Raw genomic sequence first — 20,532 nt, 5'->3', positions numbered from 1 at the left:
TTTGCAGTTATTGATTTTAGTTGTTAAAATTACATTATTGATTGTTCAGTCCATTAAATGTTAGAAAAATACAGAAAATGCCCCTCAAAATCTCAAAGTGACACTTTCAAATTCCTTCTTTTGTCAGACCAAAAATACAAAACTCTGAGATATTACATTTAAAATAATATAAAATGAGAAACCTCACATTTGAGACACTGGAACCTGTTCATTTTTTGTATTTTTGCTTGATAAACGATTACGCTGTTGGTCTCTGAAATCTACTGCACTAGAATGTGGAGCTCTTATAGTAGCCTACTGTCAGAGTGAAGCTTGATATATTAACTGTGTGCGTGTGACACTTATAGTACATGCTCGGTGTGTGTATGTGATGCTCTCAGCCGTTAAAACCCAAGGGATGATGTGATGGATGGTTGGCAAAATGAGCTTTTATTCAAATGGAAGCGGGTTAGACTTCTTGTGTTTTGGGGGGGTAGAAAGCTTCATAGCCATGACGTGTGCGTGTTTAGATGTGTTTGTGTATATGTGAGGCAGTGTGTGTGTGTGTGTGTGTGTGTGTGTGTGTGGGTACACGCATGTGGGTGTGCGTGTGGTGGGCGGAGTCGCCCTGTGGGTTAACCATTTAAAATAGACACAGACAGATGACCTCCCCCTCTTCTCTACATCCTCAGGCCATTTAGAGGTTAGCTCCATCACAAGCCTGTTAGCATCAACTAACTGGTTCTTCCACACAGAGGTGGGATGTTTACCCAGAGAGGAGCTGTTGGCATTTGGATTACAGCAGTTAAGTCTCGCACTGCAACTCTATTCTCTCTGTCAATTAAAGGGTCATTTCACCCAAACCATAAAAAAGTATATTATCTCATGCAGATAGTTCTGGTTTTATTTGTCCAGGTTTTTAGATGTCTTCTGCTTCCACCACATTACAGTGGAAGGGAACAGTGGAGTTGCGTTTGTGCTGCTCAAACCATTAAAAATGACATTCAAAAGAATTCCTCAGCCACACCTTTCTCTAAACACAATGTCCCTGTTAATCTGAATAATCCACAGACCTTAGTGTGGATTATAGTAGTTCCCAGGTACAGATAGAGAGCAGTTTCAGTGCCGTTATAACCAAAAATTCAAATCAGTTAATCTTTGGCTGGAGGTAGAACAGACAGATATTTCAGCACATGAAACCAAAACTATCTGCAGAGCAACTAATTGTAAGTAAATAAGTAAATAATAATGTGTGTGAACTGACCCTTCAACTCCCAGAATGATATACTGTATAATTGCAAATTAAATAGTAAAGTAACAGAGTAAATTTTCTGTTAGACATTTCTAGTGCTGGAACAATTAGTCAGTTGATTAGTTGATCATCATTTTTTTTTATTTATAATTGATTGTCATTTATCAGGCAAAATGGCAAATATTCACTGTTTTCAGCCTCTCAGATGTGAGGATTTGCTGTTTTCTCTGTTCTTTGTCATTGTAAATTGAATATTTTTGGGTTTCTGGCTGTTTGTAGGACAAAACAGACTTCATCGACTGCTGTAGGAAATTATAATGCATTTTTTTGACCATTTTCAGACATTTTATAACCTAAAAAAATGAATCAATGACCCAAAAAAACAACAGAGAGACTAATCAATAATGAAAACAATCATTAGTTGCCACCCTACCATTTCAAACTCTATGACCAGCTCAGCCTTTATCTGTCTTGATAGTTCATTTATTTAGAGTCCTACAACACAGACAACATGACTGATGACACCACATATAGTTTCTTCAATCTCCAACCCCCCCTCTCTCTCTTTCCTTTCGGCTTCTCTGGCCCATTGAGACAAGAACCCCCCCCTCCCTTTCCCAACCTCCTGAGCTCGGGGGTATGTTGCCTGATCAATCCCTCTGCCTTCCCCCTTCCCTCACTCTCTCTACCCCCCCCCTCCCTCCTGCCCCATCCCTCCTCCACCCTTCGCAGACAAACCCAACCTCCAGCCAGGAGGGAAAAAGCATGTGGAACTGAGGAGAGAAGCCGCATACCAACACAGAGCTCACACACTCACACGCATTCAGGCTAACACATGGACACATAATCTATACTGATACCGTACATTAGTGTGATATCACCATGATCCAGTCTGCTTTCACCTGGTGATGTTATTCAAATAACCGCAGATCTTAGATCTCAGACCTGATAACAGACAGTAGCCAGGTGGTTTGAAAAGGGACACCTTTGCTTTGGAGATTTTTATCAACAGGGATCAACCCTCATCTGGACTTGTTTATTTTGCTTTGGACTAACTGTGTTACCATGTTTGAGGCAGAAAGGTACGTTTGAGCATTTTCAACCGCCAATATAAATCAGAAGCTCTAGAGGCAATTGTTTGGGGTTTTTTTTTTTTTTTTTTTTTTCCAGAGCGTGAGATTTTGTGAATTTTCTTCTGTCAGTACCACAGCACATGCATTCTTAGTGAGTCAAATATCTCCGCAGTTTGATTTACACAAGGACTTTTTCTTCTGTTACTTGCACGGCTATGTAAACTCAACCTGGCTGCTCCGTTTCAGCCCATAAACTGTCTTGTTTGGGCACGTTTCTCCTGCTGCAGAAGGTTACAGGTTAACAGGCATCTGAAACAGGAGGACAGGGAGGCTCAGTCACTCATTACTGTTGACGAAGAATTGTATATGTGTGTATGTGTGTGTGTGTGTGTGTGTGTGTGTGTGTGTGTGTGTGTGTGTGTGTGTGTGTGTGCGCGTGCACGCGTAAATGCCTTGGAATCTTCAAGGTGACTTTGCTATGAGATGATGGATGTTTTCTATAAAGGCGAGCTAACGCCCCTCATTCTCAATCTTCCTACATTGTCTTTTGTCTCTCTTGTTATTGAAAAATCTGCTACACATCAAGTCTTACATCAGTGAAGAAAAAGTGGATTCGTCTGACATTTAGTAGCGCACGGATCACTTGATTTAACTTCGATGGTAGTATAAACACGGGCGTAGGAAGTATTAAAAATGTGGGTGGGACAGTCTAACGGGGGGTCTGGATGCCCTCCCGAAGAAAAGTTTTAACAGTGTTATTTCCTGTATTCTGGTGCATTTTAACAGGTGGTTTGATACTTTTATCTGGCTCCAATAGCATGAGAAAAAATTATGGGTACATTTTGTAATTTCATCCAGAGGAAGTGGTTGGCTCCAGATCACACATTTGAAGATATTAAAAAGCTAAAAAGTGCAGAAATTGATTTGCTGACTAATTCAGAGCCACATTTAATAATAACCACTCATTGTGTGTTTAAACTTCGTTATGCTTGCTTGAAACTGCAGTTTCTATTAAATGCATTTCTTCAATGTTGTCAAATCAATGAGTAAAGTAGAGAAGACAGCTGTAGTCAAAGTGTCCCTCATGCATTCTGCAATTAACTATATTCATCCTCCAGTCATTTCTACTGTTGTGGATAATCACCAGGATCTGAGGCCTATTTAACATTATTAGTGCTGCAACAATTAGTTAATAAATTAGTTGATTAACAGTTTTGATAATCAGTTAATCATCAAAGTATTTTATCAAGAACAAACAATCGCCACACCTTAGATTCTGGGAACTTGTGATGGGCTTTCCCCCCCTTTTTTGACATTTTATAGAGTAAATAAATTATGCACTGCACTAGTGTATAATGTTTTATGTTTTTTTTTTATCGTCATCCATTGCTGCAGTTCACTTCAGCTCTACAGTATTTCTTTGCCTCTTTTAGTTTTTTCATTGTTTAGGTTTTCCAGACTGCAAACTCATCAACCTCATTTCCAGCCGCAGCAGGCATCTGTTTTCAGAAAACAAGCTCCAATAAACCGAATGTACTCTACCTGCCCAGCACCGAGCGGCTGACTGAAACTTAGCAGCTAGCTGCGGAACATAGTGGAACATTTAGTAGTTAAGAGCCAAACCAAACCAGCTAGTTAAAATGACATCCATTAGTGTCGTTTTGATGTTCATTAGAGGGACAGAAATATGACTCCAAACTGATATCAGCCTGTTTTATAAATGACCACAAAACTCAACTAATTAAGCTATAAAATCAGAGATAGATTAACTGATAATTATTAGTTGCAACCTTAAACCTAATATAGGCTTCAGCTTGTTCAGCGCCTGAAGAAGTTTCCTCACTGCGGAGCCACTTTTGGTTGTTTCTGTCCTGCGGCTCATATGCTAATTCTGTTTGACTTCTGGTCATACAAAGGAACACTGTACTGTGTGTGTACTCTACATGTATGTATAAATGTGTGTTTTGGTGTGTGTGTGTATGTGTGTGTGGGTTCCCTCTCCTTGAGATCCACATCGAGATAACACAGAGAGTGTTTTAGTGGTCGAAATCTGGCCGGGCTTATTTTTTTTACTCACTTAACTGCAAAAACAGAATCATCACAGTCCCACACAGAAAGCATTCAGCAACCGAACGGTCCAGCCTCAACTTTAAATCAGCAAACATTTCATTAAATTACACCTGGGTTAAATGAGTCAATATTTAGTTCCATTAGGAATCCACTCAATGGGTAAATATTTGGGGAATTAGTTGGTGTTGTTTTAGTTTGAATGGGAATGTTTGTGTAAGTGTTCAGGGCATCAGCTTCAGACTGTAACTGCTGCTAACGGTCAGCCTCTGACTCCAACAACCAATAAATCAAGCCCCTTCAAATGTAATTTTCCGTTATGAAATGAAGTGAATGCCCTACTTATCCAGCAGTTACATATACAGTATCTTTTCAGCTGCTCTTAACATTAAGCCGTGCAGTCAATCATAATATCCAAGCCCAGAGTAGATGATGGACTCTGTCTCGGTGATGAATGGTGATATCCTTCCTGTAGGAGCAAAGAATAGACTCATCCTCTGTCTAGTCAGCTACCAATGCTTTTACAGACTGCTGTTGTTTACCACCGGCCACATCAGAGAAATGTGTCTTCAGTCAGATAGTTTAGTGTCTTCAGTGTTTGGGGGCGGGAGGCTCTTTGCCAACCGTTTAGCCCTGATTGATGAGGACTTTGCCTCAGCCGGAAAACTAGATGGATGTGGGCTCCTACTGCTCTATATACAACAAAAGCAGCTCTGAGAAGAAGAACAGAGTGTGTTAACTCAGGCCAAAGTCTTAGAGCAAAGTGTGGTACTGCACTATGTCATCCTCTATGAGCCCTTTAATTGTACGTCTTAGAGCTGCTGTATGGTGCCGGTATCTGATGTCTTTTGTTGTGTTTTGCAGCTACATGACTGATGGAGGTTTGGGTCTGTACACACGGCGCCTGAACCGCCTGCCCGACAGCATGTCCTCCGTTCGAGAGACGCTCCATCGAAACACGTCATCGGGACAGGGTGATGCTGACAGGTAAGACTGAAAAATCTTAAAAGGGAAATTCCACCCACTTCCTCTCTTATACTGGGAGATGATCAGTGTGTGGAGTAATGCTGGGATTGCAGTTGACTTGCAAACTTGGCTTGGTTTGTCTACTTCTACTGATTACCTACATTTCCCAGAAAACTTCACACACATCTTATTGAATGTGCTGATCTTAATGTCAGAAGATCAGCACATTGGGAATTTCGGCGTATAAATTTATTATGAAGGTTTGTGGTCTGTAGATAAGTGTTATCATACTGTTGATGGAGGAGATAGTGTTGCAGGCATTTGAATACACTGTTGAACCCTCTTAAGTTGTCATGGACTTTGATTGCAATACTTGTGAATGAAATGTCCTCTCCATGGGGTTTTAAATGAAGCGTTTAGACATGTAGATGGGAAAATAATTGTTTTTAAACATAAAAAAAGGTTTCATATCGCAGAAATGAGCATAATGCAGACACACAAGCTATTGACAGAATATGTCAAAATTTTGGAAAATACAGTGATTCCCTTTTCCTGCCAAGAGTGAGATGAGAAAATTGATACCACTCTGTTTGTTAAATATAGGGCTGTAGCCAGCAGCTGATTAGCTTAGCTTAGCATGAAGACTGGAAACAGGGGGAAACGGCCAGCCTGGCTCTTTCCAAAGGTAACAAAATCTGCCCACTAGCACCCCTAAAGCTTGCTAACTAGCATCTTATCTCTTGTTTTGTTTTATACAAAAAGCTGACTCCCTGAAGTCTCCCCTAGTTGCTTAGCAACCTCATGGTAACAACAAGAGTTAAATAAAGTCACTGCTCCCGGGCCAAGAAATAGTCTGGAACATAACCCCTGTTAATTAGTGAACCTTTGGGGTGCTAAAAGGGGGATTTTGTTACCTTTAGACAGTCAGGCTAGCTGTTCCCCCCTGTTTTCAGTCTTTATGCTAAGCTAAGCTAACAGTCCCCTAGCTCTATAGCGTCATATGTTATCAATCTTCTCGTCTAAATCTCAAGTCAAATACTTTAAACAAACATATCATATCACATATCAATGTTACGCAACTGTAGGGTGTATTAATCTTTTCAGTCTTAGAATCCCCATTTCTCTGTTCATATAATAATGAAACTATCATATGCGAATGTGCTATCTATGAAACTCTTTCCCTCTTGACCCAACTGGTCAAGGCAGATGGCCGCCCACCTAAAGCCCGGTTGTGCTTGAGGTTTCTTCCCGATAAAGGGGAGTTTTTCCTTGCCACTTTCGCCAAGTGCTTGCTCATGGGGGAATGTTTGGGTCTCCGAAAATTACAGAGTACGGTTTAGACCTGCTCTATGTGAAAAGTGCCTAACTTCTGTTGTGATTTAGCGCTATATAAATAAAATTGACTTGACTTGAAAAATTGACTTGAGACCGAGCAACTGAGCTTTGTGCAATAAACCACACTGCTGTCGTGCAAATGCATCCTGAAAGTTGGGGAATTGCAGCGAGACACAAGTATTTCTGTGGGTGTTATCAGGATATACTGTATAAGCCACAGCATGTAGTAAAGTGAGAAGATTGACTTGGTATTTGTCTTACTGTGGGACTTTCTGGATCGCCTTGTGTCAGTGTGAGTGATTCAGTGTGACGCTGCGGTCTTTGTCCTGTCACAGAGATGGAGAGGGATTTAGTTCCTGGCTAATTGACAGACGGAAATGGATGAAGGCCGAGTTGAGCCCCACCGTGTCGTGAAAAAGAAGGATAGGGGGGTGAAAACAGAGACGGCAGAGGGGGGAGGGAATAGACTCGATATGAAGACGGGCTGCGGAATGAGTACACAGTTGGTGGTTGGAGAAATAAATGAGGGATGAACTGGGTGAGACAAAGACTTAGCACAGAAATGTAGGTGGAATTAAGAACGAATATCTTTCAATTTAAGTCCAACTATCATCAGCATGTGAACTTTTAGGAGTAGAAATATTAACATTTTTAAACAAAAACTTCATAATTAATTCAGTCTTAAACAGACGTGTCACACAGACAGAAACAGGCTGCTTTGCCTCATTTCGAGTGCTTCAAGCAGCCTTTTCAGCAAATCCTCAGGTGTGGCTAATTTCCTGTCTTCCAGACTTTTGACCTCTGCCCTCTCGTTGCCTTTTACCCTGCATGCACACACACACACACACACACACACACACACACACACACACACACACAAACACTCCTTCACATTAAACTGCTCCAGCCCTCAGGTGGGGTTTAACACAAACTGTCCCACTGCTCACCTTTCATCTCTCACCCCTTTGCAAGACGCTGTCTCTCCTCTCACCTCTTATTTTCCTCCAACTTGTTTTGATTAGAGACCGGAGTGAGAAGAAGAAATTTGAAAGCAATTAAACGATAAAAGTTGGGGATTTCTCTTGTTTTTTTTTTTCCGTTTGATTTCACACTTTCATGTTTCTCTGTGAGGTTTTAATCGACCGAGCGGGCAGATGTTACGTTCCTGCAGAAACCACTCATTTCTTCTTTAAAGATCTTCAAACGAGTTCATTAATCGCTTTTATAAGATTAGAGAGAAGGGCAAGGAGAGAGTTCTAAAATGATGAGGGGATGAGGTGACTCCCCCTCCTTCCCGCAATCACACCTCCTCACCCCTGAAGGAATGTCTGATAAATGTGCTTACTGGTTTTAGTTTGGGATTAATTAGGAGAGTTGGGGAAGTGGCTGATAAAAATTCATTAGCATAATAAACGGAAACCAGTCGAGCTGGAGGCTAGAGGAGGGCGATGTGTTTTTCTGTTGTAAAAGATGAGGCTAATTTAATACATGAGAGGGGGGTTAATGGTGCGGTTTGGGCAGGTGAAGGAGGCTGCATGTTTTCACCAACATATGTGGTTTGTGAGTGTCTCAGTTGTGAGCTTAGAGCTTAGATGTGTGTGTGCTTGATATTTGCTCTCTGGGTGTGTGACCTGCTATGGTTTTAATTGCCTTTTTTTTTTACGTCCTCTGTTATGATGAGGCCGAGCCTCTCTGAACCGACGGGGATGTGGGGGTGGGGAAAGGTGTCGGGTGTTACCGAAGCATTGGGGCAAAAGCCTTGTGACCCCTGGACGAGGAGGTCGCGAGCTTCAAAGGGTCGGGGTTCACGGGGAGGAGCGTTAAAAAAAACCTTTAAGCCTTCACGCTAAAACCCTCGAGATCAGACCGAACCTGGACTAATGAGGAGCGTAAAGGATGCAACTAGAAAAACATAATATGAATAATTTGAAACCATTCAAAGTACATATCATCCCATCAGCTGGCCTGGTGAATGATGTGACAGCTAATACTGATCAGTGCTGCTGATCTGCAGCGCCTGTGCAAAAACTAGTTTTACCGACTGTCAGATGTATGTAAAGCAGTGGTTGAAAGCCGCCAGAGGGTCACTGAGACATGGGACAACTGGACCAACTGGGCTGAGCAAATAGACAGAGACAAAAGAGACAGAAACAGTGTGTGTGAGTGTGTGTGAGCATGCTTATCCCCGTCATTTATCTCTACTGCTGGAGAAAGAGGAAGCAATCTATAACGGTCTGTCTTCTGATTTGAATTCTCTTTGTTAAAGCAGACAAAGGAGAGGTCTTTGTGGTTTGAAACCGCTGTAGCGGTGAGTGTTAGAGACACCCCCACCAACCCCCCCAACCCTCTTTCCTTCATGCTGAGGCGTTGAAGATATAATTTCTCTATCCGAAATGAGAATGTGGCACAAAGAAGAGAGAGCAGGGCGCCACACAAATCACTCACAGTGTGAGGCTGATGACTGATCTTTTCACATGAAAAGGTATATAAATCAGCATAATGAGGTGGCAGGGTGGTTGAAGGATCATTTTACTTTCTCCTGTCCTCTATGTCCTCCTGCTGTCTGCACACAGTCAGTATCGGCAGTATCATGGACTCAATTTATGCCCTCAGAGGAAACTAATGACATTCATGTGGAATATGAAAAAAAAAGAAACAGATAGAGATCATCCATTACAGAAACATAATGTCTTCAATCTTGTTTGCTTACTTTGAGATGATGATGATAATTAAGACACCAACTCAAAGACGAAATAACATGAATGCTACATAAAAAGGTTTTTAAACTCATGATAACAAGCACTGTTACGCAGGTTAGTCATTTCGGTGTCAGGTAAATGCCAATTAGCTTCGTTATCAAGAGGTCTTACAATAATCATCTTGATGTGAGAGCTTTTAAATCAACCTGAGACAACTAAAAGAACTCCGAAGAGAAAAAATCTGCTGTAGCTGAATGGTTGGTGCAACTGAATTACTTAATGTCAATAAACATCCTTGACAACACATAATATGCAAAAGGCAGACGCTACAAAGTCAAGGCGGAAAAGTGGTTACAAGCTGATATAACCGACAGGAATGACAGGTTTTTTGTTACCCTTTACAACTGCTGTTCTACTGGCATCATGTCATGTCTCTTTGTATATCAGCATGTTCCACTTGACAGATAGACCTCCTATCAGCAGGTGCCTTTTAAAACTCTTAAGCTGCTATCACTCATTCTAATACCCTGCATTGTCCTTCTCTTTATATTATAATTGTAGATTTAAGGCCTTTTGTGAAGTACTTTGAATTTCCCTACTGTTTGAAAGGTGCTGCATAAATAAACTCGCAATATGTTGCCTTTGTGATACTAAACCTCGAACCGCAAGCCTTTTAAGTCCGTGTTCAGACGTTATACTGCATGTACAAAACTTTATTTATTTCACTGATGATCTGCCAAAAAAACACTGGGTGAACCTGGTTTAGCTTTTACCACAACGCAATGCAATGGCATCTGGTACTGCGCTGTGTCGGGCCAATCAAATACATGCAAGCCCACATTCCTGGTGGATAACCGTAATGTGAATTGTTTAATTCTGCTGTTAACCTCTTCTTTGTTGAGACAGAAGATAAAATGATTGCTTTACAGAGCTGTAAAATCTGTTCTCATAGTAAGCTATGATAAACTTCTGTATTTTGGTGTCTGATAAAATAATCGATCTATTTTTCAAACCAGCATTTCCAGATTGTATTTCATCCTTGTACCCGTACCTGAAACAAAATGTCCCTGCTTTTACAGCTGCTTACACACTGAAATACTCCCTAAAGTAGTTGTGTTTCCTCCATTATCAACTTGTGCAATAGACAATGTAGCTTCAAGGCAGAGACTTTGCATGACAGGATTCTAATTACTCAAACTACTTGAGTTCCCAGAGTAATTGTCTCAGCTCTAGTGTATAATACTTGTAACTGGTGTGTCGGCTAACCTTAGATGACCCTTGTTAGTTACTTAAAAGTGAAAGGATATGGCCGGCAATTGTCTAAATTCTTCTTATTGTCAACAAATCTCATGTGCAAATCCAAACCAACAATTAATTGATCCTACTTGCAAGTATTGTGTGTGTATCCAAAGTCTGATATGTCTTATTCCTCTGTGCCATAGAGCTCCGTCGTTGTCCAAAAGCTATTAAAAACGTGTCATAGAACCAAACTGTAAGAATGGGTGACATGCTCCTTATGTCAAATCGCCAGCCTTATCCGTTAAAGTCCATTTCTCATTAAGTGTTTACATTACTATGATACATGTTCACATTATTTTGTCTGCCCCCATAAAGCGGAATCACTGTTTAACTGTACGTATGATGGATGTTGATAATACTTCAAATGATCTTTGATAAGGGTTCATTGTCTGAAGCGCAGTCTGTCTGCACATATTCTATAGTTTTCTTTCTCTCTCTCAGGAGGGCTTTAATCCCACCTGCAACAGAACTGAAGTTGTATACCACATGGGCATACACACACATATATTACAGGCACACTCACTATAACACACACATGCCCCTAATCCCCCAGTATGTCATCTCTCCTGTCTGGACTTGACCAAGTTCCCTGTTGGCCTCAGGTATAGGAAGAGAGAGAGGTTCACCCTCCTTTATCAACTCTCTCCTAAGCTACCAGCAACACCTGGCACTCCACCTGTCTCCCCCCTCTCTACCTGTCTGTCTCTCTGTCTGCCCTCTCCAACCCCCACCTCCACCTGCTCCCCTTGTTCAGCAGAGTGAATGTTGTGGTTTGGCCCCAGGCTCTCGCTGTAATAATAATCGCTGGATTGGTCTCCTCCCCTCCTTCTTTTCCTGTCGTTTCATGAACCAGCGATCCTGTTCCCTGTAGGACCAGGAGGCCATTTGTATGATAATCACAGACACACAGCTTCATGTGCACCCCCCCCAAAAATAAAACCCTACACTTGCACTTGTACCTGGTCCTGGTTGGTCCTTTCCTGCTTGGAAATAGCAACAACCTGTCAAGACTGATCAGCTGCTGTTTCAAGATTTCTCTCCAACACTAACCCTGATCAGCAATGTGTGTGTGTGTGTGTGTGTGTCCCAGTCTGGTGTGTGTGGTGCGTTGGGCCGTGGCTCCACTCTGGAATGCCAGGAGTGTTTGGTTAATGATGGCAGAAGGGAGCAGGGTGAGTCAGTGTTGGGTTACCAGGATCAGTGGCACCAGGGCAAATGAAGACCTTACCTAAGCTATCTATGGTTCCCAGAATGTGCAGTGTGCATACTTTTTTTTTTTTTTTTTTTTTTTTGTAATACCTTTGCATAATGATACAGGAAAACTTTCAGTGTTTTTTGTGATGTCCTCAGGCACCTTGCTGCAGCCTTGTAAAACATAAAATTCATAAAAGTTTATAAGCTTACATGGATGTGTTTTCATCTAGATTACTTATCCTTTTTTCTCTTTTGATTCAGTTTGCTACAATTAAGAAATTGTTATAAAAAAAATTATGTAGTTTAATATTCCCCACCAGTGTTAAGCAAGTTAAAAATTGTAATCAATTACTGATTAAAATAAAAAATAAAGTAATAATAATAAAGTAATTAGTAAAGAAGCCTCAGTGACTCCATTAATCCCAGTAAGGCAGCGACCTCGCTGACCCCCAAGTGTAAAAGTAAGGGAGCCTTACTGGGATTAGTAATTGTAGTGTAATTACTGAGTTTCAAATTGTAATCCCTTATCACTACTCATTACGGAAAAACTGCCAAAAAACTGGTTCCCACACATCGTAAAATCTTGGCATAGCGTTGTGTATCCACGATGCTATTAAAATCAACACAAACGCTGCTTCTAAGCAACAAGACTACATAACCTGTACAAGATGAGACTATATAACCTCAACGCTCATTGTCTGGTTTAATGAGAAAATTGAATCATCCTCATATTTCATTACCTCAGACTGCTCAGTAGCTCGCTTTTAAGGGTGCAGCCACATCAAGAGTGTAATTGCCTCTCATATTGTGGAAAAAAAAAAAAACTAGAGATGATGTAGGGTTTTATAACAATGTTTTCAGGGCTTAAATGGATGGACAGTAGCTTTCCATTTGCTTGTTTTCGCCGCAGGCTGGTCATCTCAAACTTGAGTTCCAGCCAAAAAAGCTATCATGTTGATAACAGACCGTGATAATCCATCTACATTAAACTGAGCCTCATTCATCCTGGTGATAAGCTGTCAGCCCTGTTCCTTTTGTACTAGTTTGAGCATCAATGAATCACAAACTGTATGTTCAAGTCGAAGCGAAAAGTAAGAAACTGAACTTTATAAACGTTGCTGTTAAAATTCAGGAGGTGATAAGAAAAATAATTGCAGTGACGTCTTTGAGTCATTGTAGATTGACGTAAGTTACCTCAAAATTTTGTTCTTGTCATGAAAAGGAAAAAAAAGGTAAGATTTTTAGAAATATATTTATCAACCTCACATTCAGTGAGAGTATGTTAAACATTTGGTCTGAGATATGAACAGCCACTCCTATCCTTTGTCTCCTTATCTTCTGCATTCACTCACTTATATTCATAACACACTTTATGCAACCAAATACTTTTCCACAGATATCCAGACTCTCACACAGCCTTTGACTCTCCTAGCATACTAAATGCTGTAAATGCCTCCCAGCCATGGTCATGCTGAAAGCAGCGTTCTGCTGCAGCGTCCCAGAGGTGTGTGTGTATGTGTGTGTGTGTTTCTAATGAAGCCAGACTGGTGAGGCGTCTGAGAGCAGTCTGAGGCAGTATGACCCACGGTTCTCTCCAAGACGTGGACGTTCAATACAAGCTGTCAGGTCAAATATGTTCCCAAGTTAATCATACTCCTAAACACCCACATACCGCAGCTGCTGCAGAACGCCGTTCCACCTACACTGCAAACTTTTTAAGTGAGAAAATTAGCCAGTGCTATGAGATCATTCTTCCCGATACAAATCAACAAGAAGTGTAATTTTTCATTTTTTATTGCAGCATTTTTCTGGTCACACCAGCATTTTAAAAAGGCTAAATTTAGTGGCGAAATCAATCCATTCCATTGGAATCACCTCAATCTGCGAATTTGCTCACAAAGGCAGAGTAAATCTGCCCAAATCTTTTTTACATTGAGTTCAACTTTAGTGAACTTTGAGATGCAAATTCATGCCCTTGACCAATAGCAAGCAGTCTTGACAGTGCTGATGTTTGAAGGAACAGAGAGCCGGAGAGGCCAAAATGGAGGGAAATGTCGTAGCTTATTAGCTGCACCATCAATTTTTATTGAACCCTCCTCTGTCGAAGTATAAAATGCTCCACAAAGGACGAATGGTTTGCAGACCGTTACAGTAAGAGTCAGGGGTCAGTGGTCCTAATACGTCTGTGTAAATTTATTCTTCCATTAGCGACAGAGCTAACAAAGCTTGTTATAACTGACGGTTAGCTTAGCAAGTTTTTCGCTAATTGGTAGAGCTTTTTCCACACATCGATAACTTACAACAGTAACATTTTTGAATGAAATAATGTACAATCCTTAGAATAAAATCCTACAGAAAATCTTTTAAACACATTGATTTGTATTTAAACCAGATTGGAATAATCCTAAAGGTTTTGTTTAAAGAAATTAACAGTTTTCGGACTCAATATGAGGTAAACTTGGGTTTGCTTTTTCGCTTTTGCAGTGTAACAACAGGGAATGTGCTGCCTGATTGCATGTAGGAGGAGATGACATTAAGTAGGGTCAAGGGTCTTGCTTTACATCCAAAAAAAAAAGGAGAAAGAAAGGGGGGGAGAAATTTTGAGGGTTTTTTTTATAAGAAGAGGGAAACACAGACAGAATCCTAAGAGGAATGATGTTTTAGTTGCCATAGATACTGTATCAGCAGACCATCTTTCCTCCCTCTGGGCTTTTAACAGGCACACCTGCCTCACCCCAGGATACACACACACAAACACACACACACACACACACACACAAACACACACACACTGATGAGGGTGGGGCTCTCATTCAGGTAAATAAGGCTTTTTCTTCCACACGTTCTATTTTTTGCATCAAACTTTGCAGCTCTAACATTAGTTCTCTCTTGATCTTTATACTCAGTCTACCAACATATTATTTACTTAAGCTTGTTTCCAGGCATTTTTGTCCCAGTTTCTTTGCTTTATTACTCAGCTGAAAGTAGTGAGGTGCACCAATGACCCACAGAGAGAAAAAGCTTTATATATGACAAAAAACTACAGACCGGATTCAAAAGCTGGACGTTTTGATTGCAAAGTATATGAGCCTCAGCCAACCGAGCCACCGCACCAGCAGTTTTTGAAGGGAAACACAGAGGTCAGAGGCTCAGCCCCATGTCTCTTGGTCCAGTCTGGAATCTGAACCAGGCAGCCAGGAGGAAACAGTAGATGGAGAAAGTAGAGCAAAAGAGCAGAACATGTTGGACTTAAATTCATCTACAGCGAGTGGTTTGTGGAACGCTCAGCACAGGGTAAGTTTTAATCTGCCCTGACTGATATTTTCCGTGAGGTTGGGTGCGGGTGGTAAGTCGGAGAGTCAGCAGGTTCGTGCAGGTTGCAGCTTTAAAGTAACAGGATAAAGTTGATTATCCTCGTTTCACCATGTGAGCTGCAGGAAAGGCTCGGGGACAGAAGTCTGCAAGAGGTTTTATGTCACGGACTCTGAAATGTAACAGGCTGCAGACTAACATATTGCTAGAATTTTGTTCCTATCCACCCCAAATGGGATCATTCTCATGGGAATATTTCTTGATTTTAATTGATGATTTTAACCTGTTAACAACCACTTTTCATAGTCCAACAAGTGGAAACATTCAAGGTATCTTGTGCATCAATTTACTCACATTCCCACAAAATTCAATCTGATTTATTAGGTATCTTTGGAAACTGTGGGACCTCCTCAGAGAGTTTAAAGTAAAGTTCTGTTTGTTGGAGCTACTGTATGTTTTGAGGTTAAAGAGGTTGATAATAAGCTAAATAATTGTCAGTAGTTTCTATCATTAATTGTTATTGTATCGTTAACGATATAGAAGAGTCAACTACGTTTTGTGTTTCCCTAAAAATACCGGTGGTGGTTTCTTTTACACCAACAATAATAAACTTTTATTTAATGCACATTTTTGAACAGTTAATTAAGTTCAGAAAGAGAAGCAACGAAGAGCATCTGTGGAAAAACAGAGCAGAGAAAAGTGGCTCAACGTTAAAAGAGGAAACTCCTGAAAATGTTTTATTTCCTAAAAGTGGATCATCGTCCGTCATCTGGAGACACTTTTAAAGCAGATTTCAAACCAGATGAGCATAAAAGGACACATTTGGGGAAAAAAAATTGCTTTTATGTTATATTGCATGCACCCCAACATAACTGCTAAGTATTTATTGTTTGACCCTCAGGGGTCCCCACAATCGCTATGGACCACAGGTGTAGAGGCAAGCGTTACAGCCTTGTGTTTCATTCTAGCACTGAGGTGACAATAAGTTGGTTTGTATGCGCTGTGTGTTTAAGTAGTTTGTCTCCACGCACGTGTGAGATTCCCTATGTTTGCCTCAATAGTCATTTAAATCTCACTCGCATGCGGCGCGGTGGAATCGTGCGTGTGCTCTGCGATGTGTGTCACATGTGTGAAGAGTTTAGTGTGTTTTCACTGCGGATCCGGGTCAGTCGGTCGGATATAAGGGAGTGTGTATTTACACATCAAACAGAGAGAGAAAGAGACCAGTCAAAGGAAATCTGTGTGTAAGAGAAGCAGCCAGAGGGATCTAACTGCTTTGATAAATTCTCTGAGTGCAGATAGCAAATGTTTTCCCAAAGCAGGAGACAATAGGACCAGACATGGGAGAGAGAGAGAGAGACAGAAGAGAGAGAGAGAGAGAGAGACATTCCTCAGTGTGTTGTCCAGTTCAGTCCTGTCATTTCTCGTCAACGCAGGGACAGCTGTGTCATTTTCGTACCACACGACTCCTGGGCTCCGGCCCGGAATGTGCCGGGTTTCATCACAGCAGCCTCTTCACCGCCTCCTTTACTGTCTCACTATGTCTATAGTTACGTTTAACAAAATTTAACAAAGTTGTTTTGATTGAAATTTTTTTTAATGAAAGAAATGATAACACTGCTTCTTTAGTGTAGATTTGCAGTGTTTTCCTGTTATGGAAAATAAACCCTTTCTGAGAATAATATCAAAATCTTTACATTTAATTAGCCCAGCACATGTAATATCATCCTTCAGATCTAAATATCCAAGAGAAACCTTCAAACAGTGAAATACGTTTTTCTGAAGCCTGAGGGGAAGAGCAGCTGCACATACAGATACTGATGTGAGAAAATCTTTACGTCTCTCTTATGATGCAGTGAAACTGGCAAAACAACCTGCAGGTTACAACTTACAACTTAGTCTAATTTGCATATGAATGTTGTGCCTGTCCGAGCATGTGACATTCTGGTTTTCACAGTATACGGTGTCATTAATGTGCAGTATGTTTTAATCGCTGTATTTTCTGCTGGAAGTTAGCGCTAAAAAAGGGATGTGCTGTTATGAAGTAAGTGAAAACCACTTATACACACATATACACAATAAACAGGCATTTTACAGCATATGCAGCATTATGTGATATAACTTTTAAATATTACAGTATCTTTGAGAATATGTAAAACAAAAACTTCAGAAATTCATTTTGTTCATTTTTAATTAGAACTTGCTCAGAATCATTTACATTGGACAACACACTGTTGTATGTATGATATGATCATATTGCTAATAAACCTCAATACTTATTTGGTTTAGACTGAAAATGTGTTTGTAGCAGAGAATCTGTGCAGGTTCCCTATCTGTTTTTGCATACTTTAGTTTCTGATTTATTCAAAATTTGGGCAATTTTAGACTTTTACCAGACATTATTGTGTCTGGTATCATTTAAAATCTGTGAAATTCAAACAGCATCAAGCCCTTATCATCAATATACAGTTCCACTGACAGTCAGTCACATAGTATTATGGCCCAGCCCTAAGAGAAAAACATGTTTTTGTGTTATTGCGCCAGTATGCAAACCATATTTCCTGATTGGAATAAATAAAGTGCTTTGCATGTCTCTGATGGTGCTGATATGTTGCTCATGACACTGTCTCCTCAGTCCTGATGCCGTGTCTGTACAGCGTACACAGACCTCACCTGTCAACTTGTCCATGATGTCATCTGTGTCCCCACCCCCAACCCTGAGGGCTGTAAGTCAGAGAGACAGTCTGTCAGTGTCCTCCCCCGATCTGTCTGTCTGTCTGTCTGTCTGTGTGTGTGGACAGAGACAGATTTGGGGTTATATGATCCAGCTGCAGTGTGAGGACCAGTAGTCGCCCCTCAAACACAGGAAATCCCCTTACTTCTGCTTCACAGCTCTGTTGTGGCCACATGTCTGTGTGTATATTTCTGCGGCACAGATCCTGTGTGCATGTGCCAGAGTCGGATGGGGTTTTTTCAGGAGGGGGGGGTGTTACAGTACTGCAACGCCAACCAACCAACCGCAGTCCCAAGGGACGCACACAAGAAAAGTTAAACAAACACAACCGCTGCCTTTTTCTCAGGACACTTCAGACACTCTTATTGGCTGACCCATAAGAGATCCCTTTTTTTTCATTGGTCCCTTCGCCTCTCCCATTCTGCTCTTCTCTTTAAGGGAGGTTTGGCCTCTGAACTCTGACCCCTTAGGGAAAGCAGAAAGCTCTCTAAAAGGACCCGGAGAGAGATGAGGTTCCTCTCTGGAATGTCTTGATTCGGGTCATTTTTTTCCCCCCTCCGCTACTGTCCTCTGCGACTTGTTTACAGGCCTTTTAGCCTCTTTAGAAAGTGAGAGAGTGACTGTCATCTTGGTGAATGACAAGCTTGCTTACACAGTTTTAATTGCACACTCCAGCTGATTTAAAGGGTCACTTTACCCAAAATGGGGTGGAATAAGATACCTACTTTAATCAAGGATGAGTCAGATCCTTCTAGCGTTAAGTAAAAGGCAAAACAATGGCAACTAGACAGAGCTGCTATCTTGTTTTTCATGTCTAGGCTTTTATTCACTTTCTATGTTGCCCTTTGTCTTGAGTGCACCTCTTAAAACATTTTAGTGATTGTATTTGGGATTCAGTTGTCTACGATTGGTGCTTGTGTGTTGTGATATCTCTTCATGTCAGACAATGAACTCCTGTAGGGCTGCAACAAACAATTATTTTCATTGGCAATTCATCTGTCGATTATTTTATCGATTAATCGATTAGTTGTTTTGTCCATAAAATGTCAGAAAATGGTGAAAAATGTCGATCACGGTTTCCCAAAGTGACATCCTCAAATGTCTTTTTTTTGTCCCGACCAACAGTCCACAACCCAAAGATATTTAGTTTAATATCATAGAGGACAAAAGAAAACCAAAAAATGTTGCAGATTAATTGAATAGTTGGCAACTAATCGATTAATTGACTAATCATCGCAGCTCTAAACTCCTGTCCCCATCCTGCTGAATGGTTGAAAGTCTGTGAAATTACCTGAGACAATGCTGGAAATAAGTCTAGGAATTTATCAACCTGTCCATGACAAAGTCTGATACGTTTTGTTTTAAAATAGATTAAATTTCAATGCTTTGAGCACCACAAACCAAATCACCTCCATCATATTGTGGTGCAGGCAGACATCTCAAAATCCCCAAATTTATCTACATGGTTTGATGCTGTAAAAGGTAAGTGAGAAAATATGTGTTTTTTTTATGATTTGGGTGAAGTGATCCTTTTGGGGGGGAAGAGCAAGAAGACAGTGTGATGATCTATTAGATGCAGGGCCTCATCGGCCTACGTTTGGCACCACTTCCTCCCGGGGGCAGCTCGCGGTTAATGTCTCCGTCTTCTCTGATTGGCCGTAAAGGGCTCGGTGGTTGTTAACTGGCGGGTTGCTTTGCCAGCGGGAGGCTGTGGGCTGGGCCATGCCGTTTGGCCTGATCTCTAATTAGCACTGGCTTGTCAGCTAGTCAGGGTGGATCTGTCTGGGAAATTGCAGTCTTGCACACACTGAAACACACACAGACGCTCACATACGCATAAACCATAGCTGGGAAACACACAGTAAAGCAACAAGCGGGATTGAGGATTGTCCTTCAGTTTGGGAGAGTTTGCCTGTGATCATGGGGCTTTGACTTGTGTTGCCGTCTGACTCTTGTTAGGCTGAAGTGGCTTATTTAGGGCTCAGGGTGTGTTTGTATGTGTTTGAGTTTTGCTCTATAAGTGGCGCGGCTGCAGCAGTGAAGTGGTTAACAGTCCCGGGGGAGGCTCATGTTACCAGCAGCAGGGCAGGTCCTTCCCTTTTCTCCCCCCCCCCCCCACCCCCACCCCCCCAGTCTCTCTCTCTCTCTCTGTTAGTCCAGAGAGAGACGAACAGTGCCCGAGGGATGAAGCATCAGTGCAACGAGTGACAAAGAAGCTCAATCTAGGAACGCAGCCAAGGCTTGAGAGAGAGGGGGCGAGAGACACTGAGAAAGCTCAGAGAGAGAGAGAGAGAGAGAGAGTCAGACAGAGAGGGAGTGGGAGAGGTTTGGCTGTGTGAACTCTCTCAGCGGCATGGAGTCATGAAGCTCTCTGTCCAGCTTGGCATTTTCCCGCAGCGCTCTGGTTCCCACGGCAACCCAGGCACCCTGACCAGGTAGATGCATATATGTGTGTGTGTGCAAGTGCGTAAAGGAAACTTTGTGCTTCTAGTTGCGGCAACTTTGATCTAATCCGTATTCAGGAAGTGTTGAGATATTTGCGGGTTTGTTTATCTGTCTTTTTTTTAATGTCTGTCACATAACATATCTTCATTTTCTTCTATTCTTGTGTGTGCATCTATG

The 20,532-nt window shown here is 41.4% G+C and overlaps 1 protein-coding gene across 2 annotated transcripts in view; it reads left to right on the top strand.

The window, feature by feature from the left end:
• The window catches only part of nav2a (neuron navigator 2a), a 121,441-nt gene that overhangs the window by 63,632 nt on the left and 37,277 nt on the right, over nucleotides 1-20,532 (top strand). For both annotated transcript variants that reach the window (XM_044355734.1, XM_044355743.1), the window contains exon 12: nucleotides 5,236-5,358. In XM_044355734.1, the coding sequence (XP_044211669.1) occupies nucleotides 5,236-5,358 (123 nt within the window). The remainder of the gene's footprint in view (nucleotides 1-5,235; nucleotides 5,359-20,532) is intronic.

The sequence above is a fragment of the Thunnus albacares genome, chromosome 1 (assembly GCF_914725855.1).
Source record: "Thunnus albacares chromosome 1, fThuAlb1.1, whole genome shotgun sequence".
Lineage (NCBI taxonomy): Eukaryota > Metazoa > Chordata > Actinopteri > Scombriformes > Scombridae > Thunnus > Thunnus albacares.
Note: the sequence above shows the minus strand (reverse complement) of the source record. Positions and strands in the feature narration are given on the sequence as shown.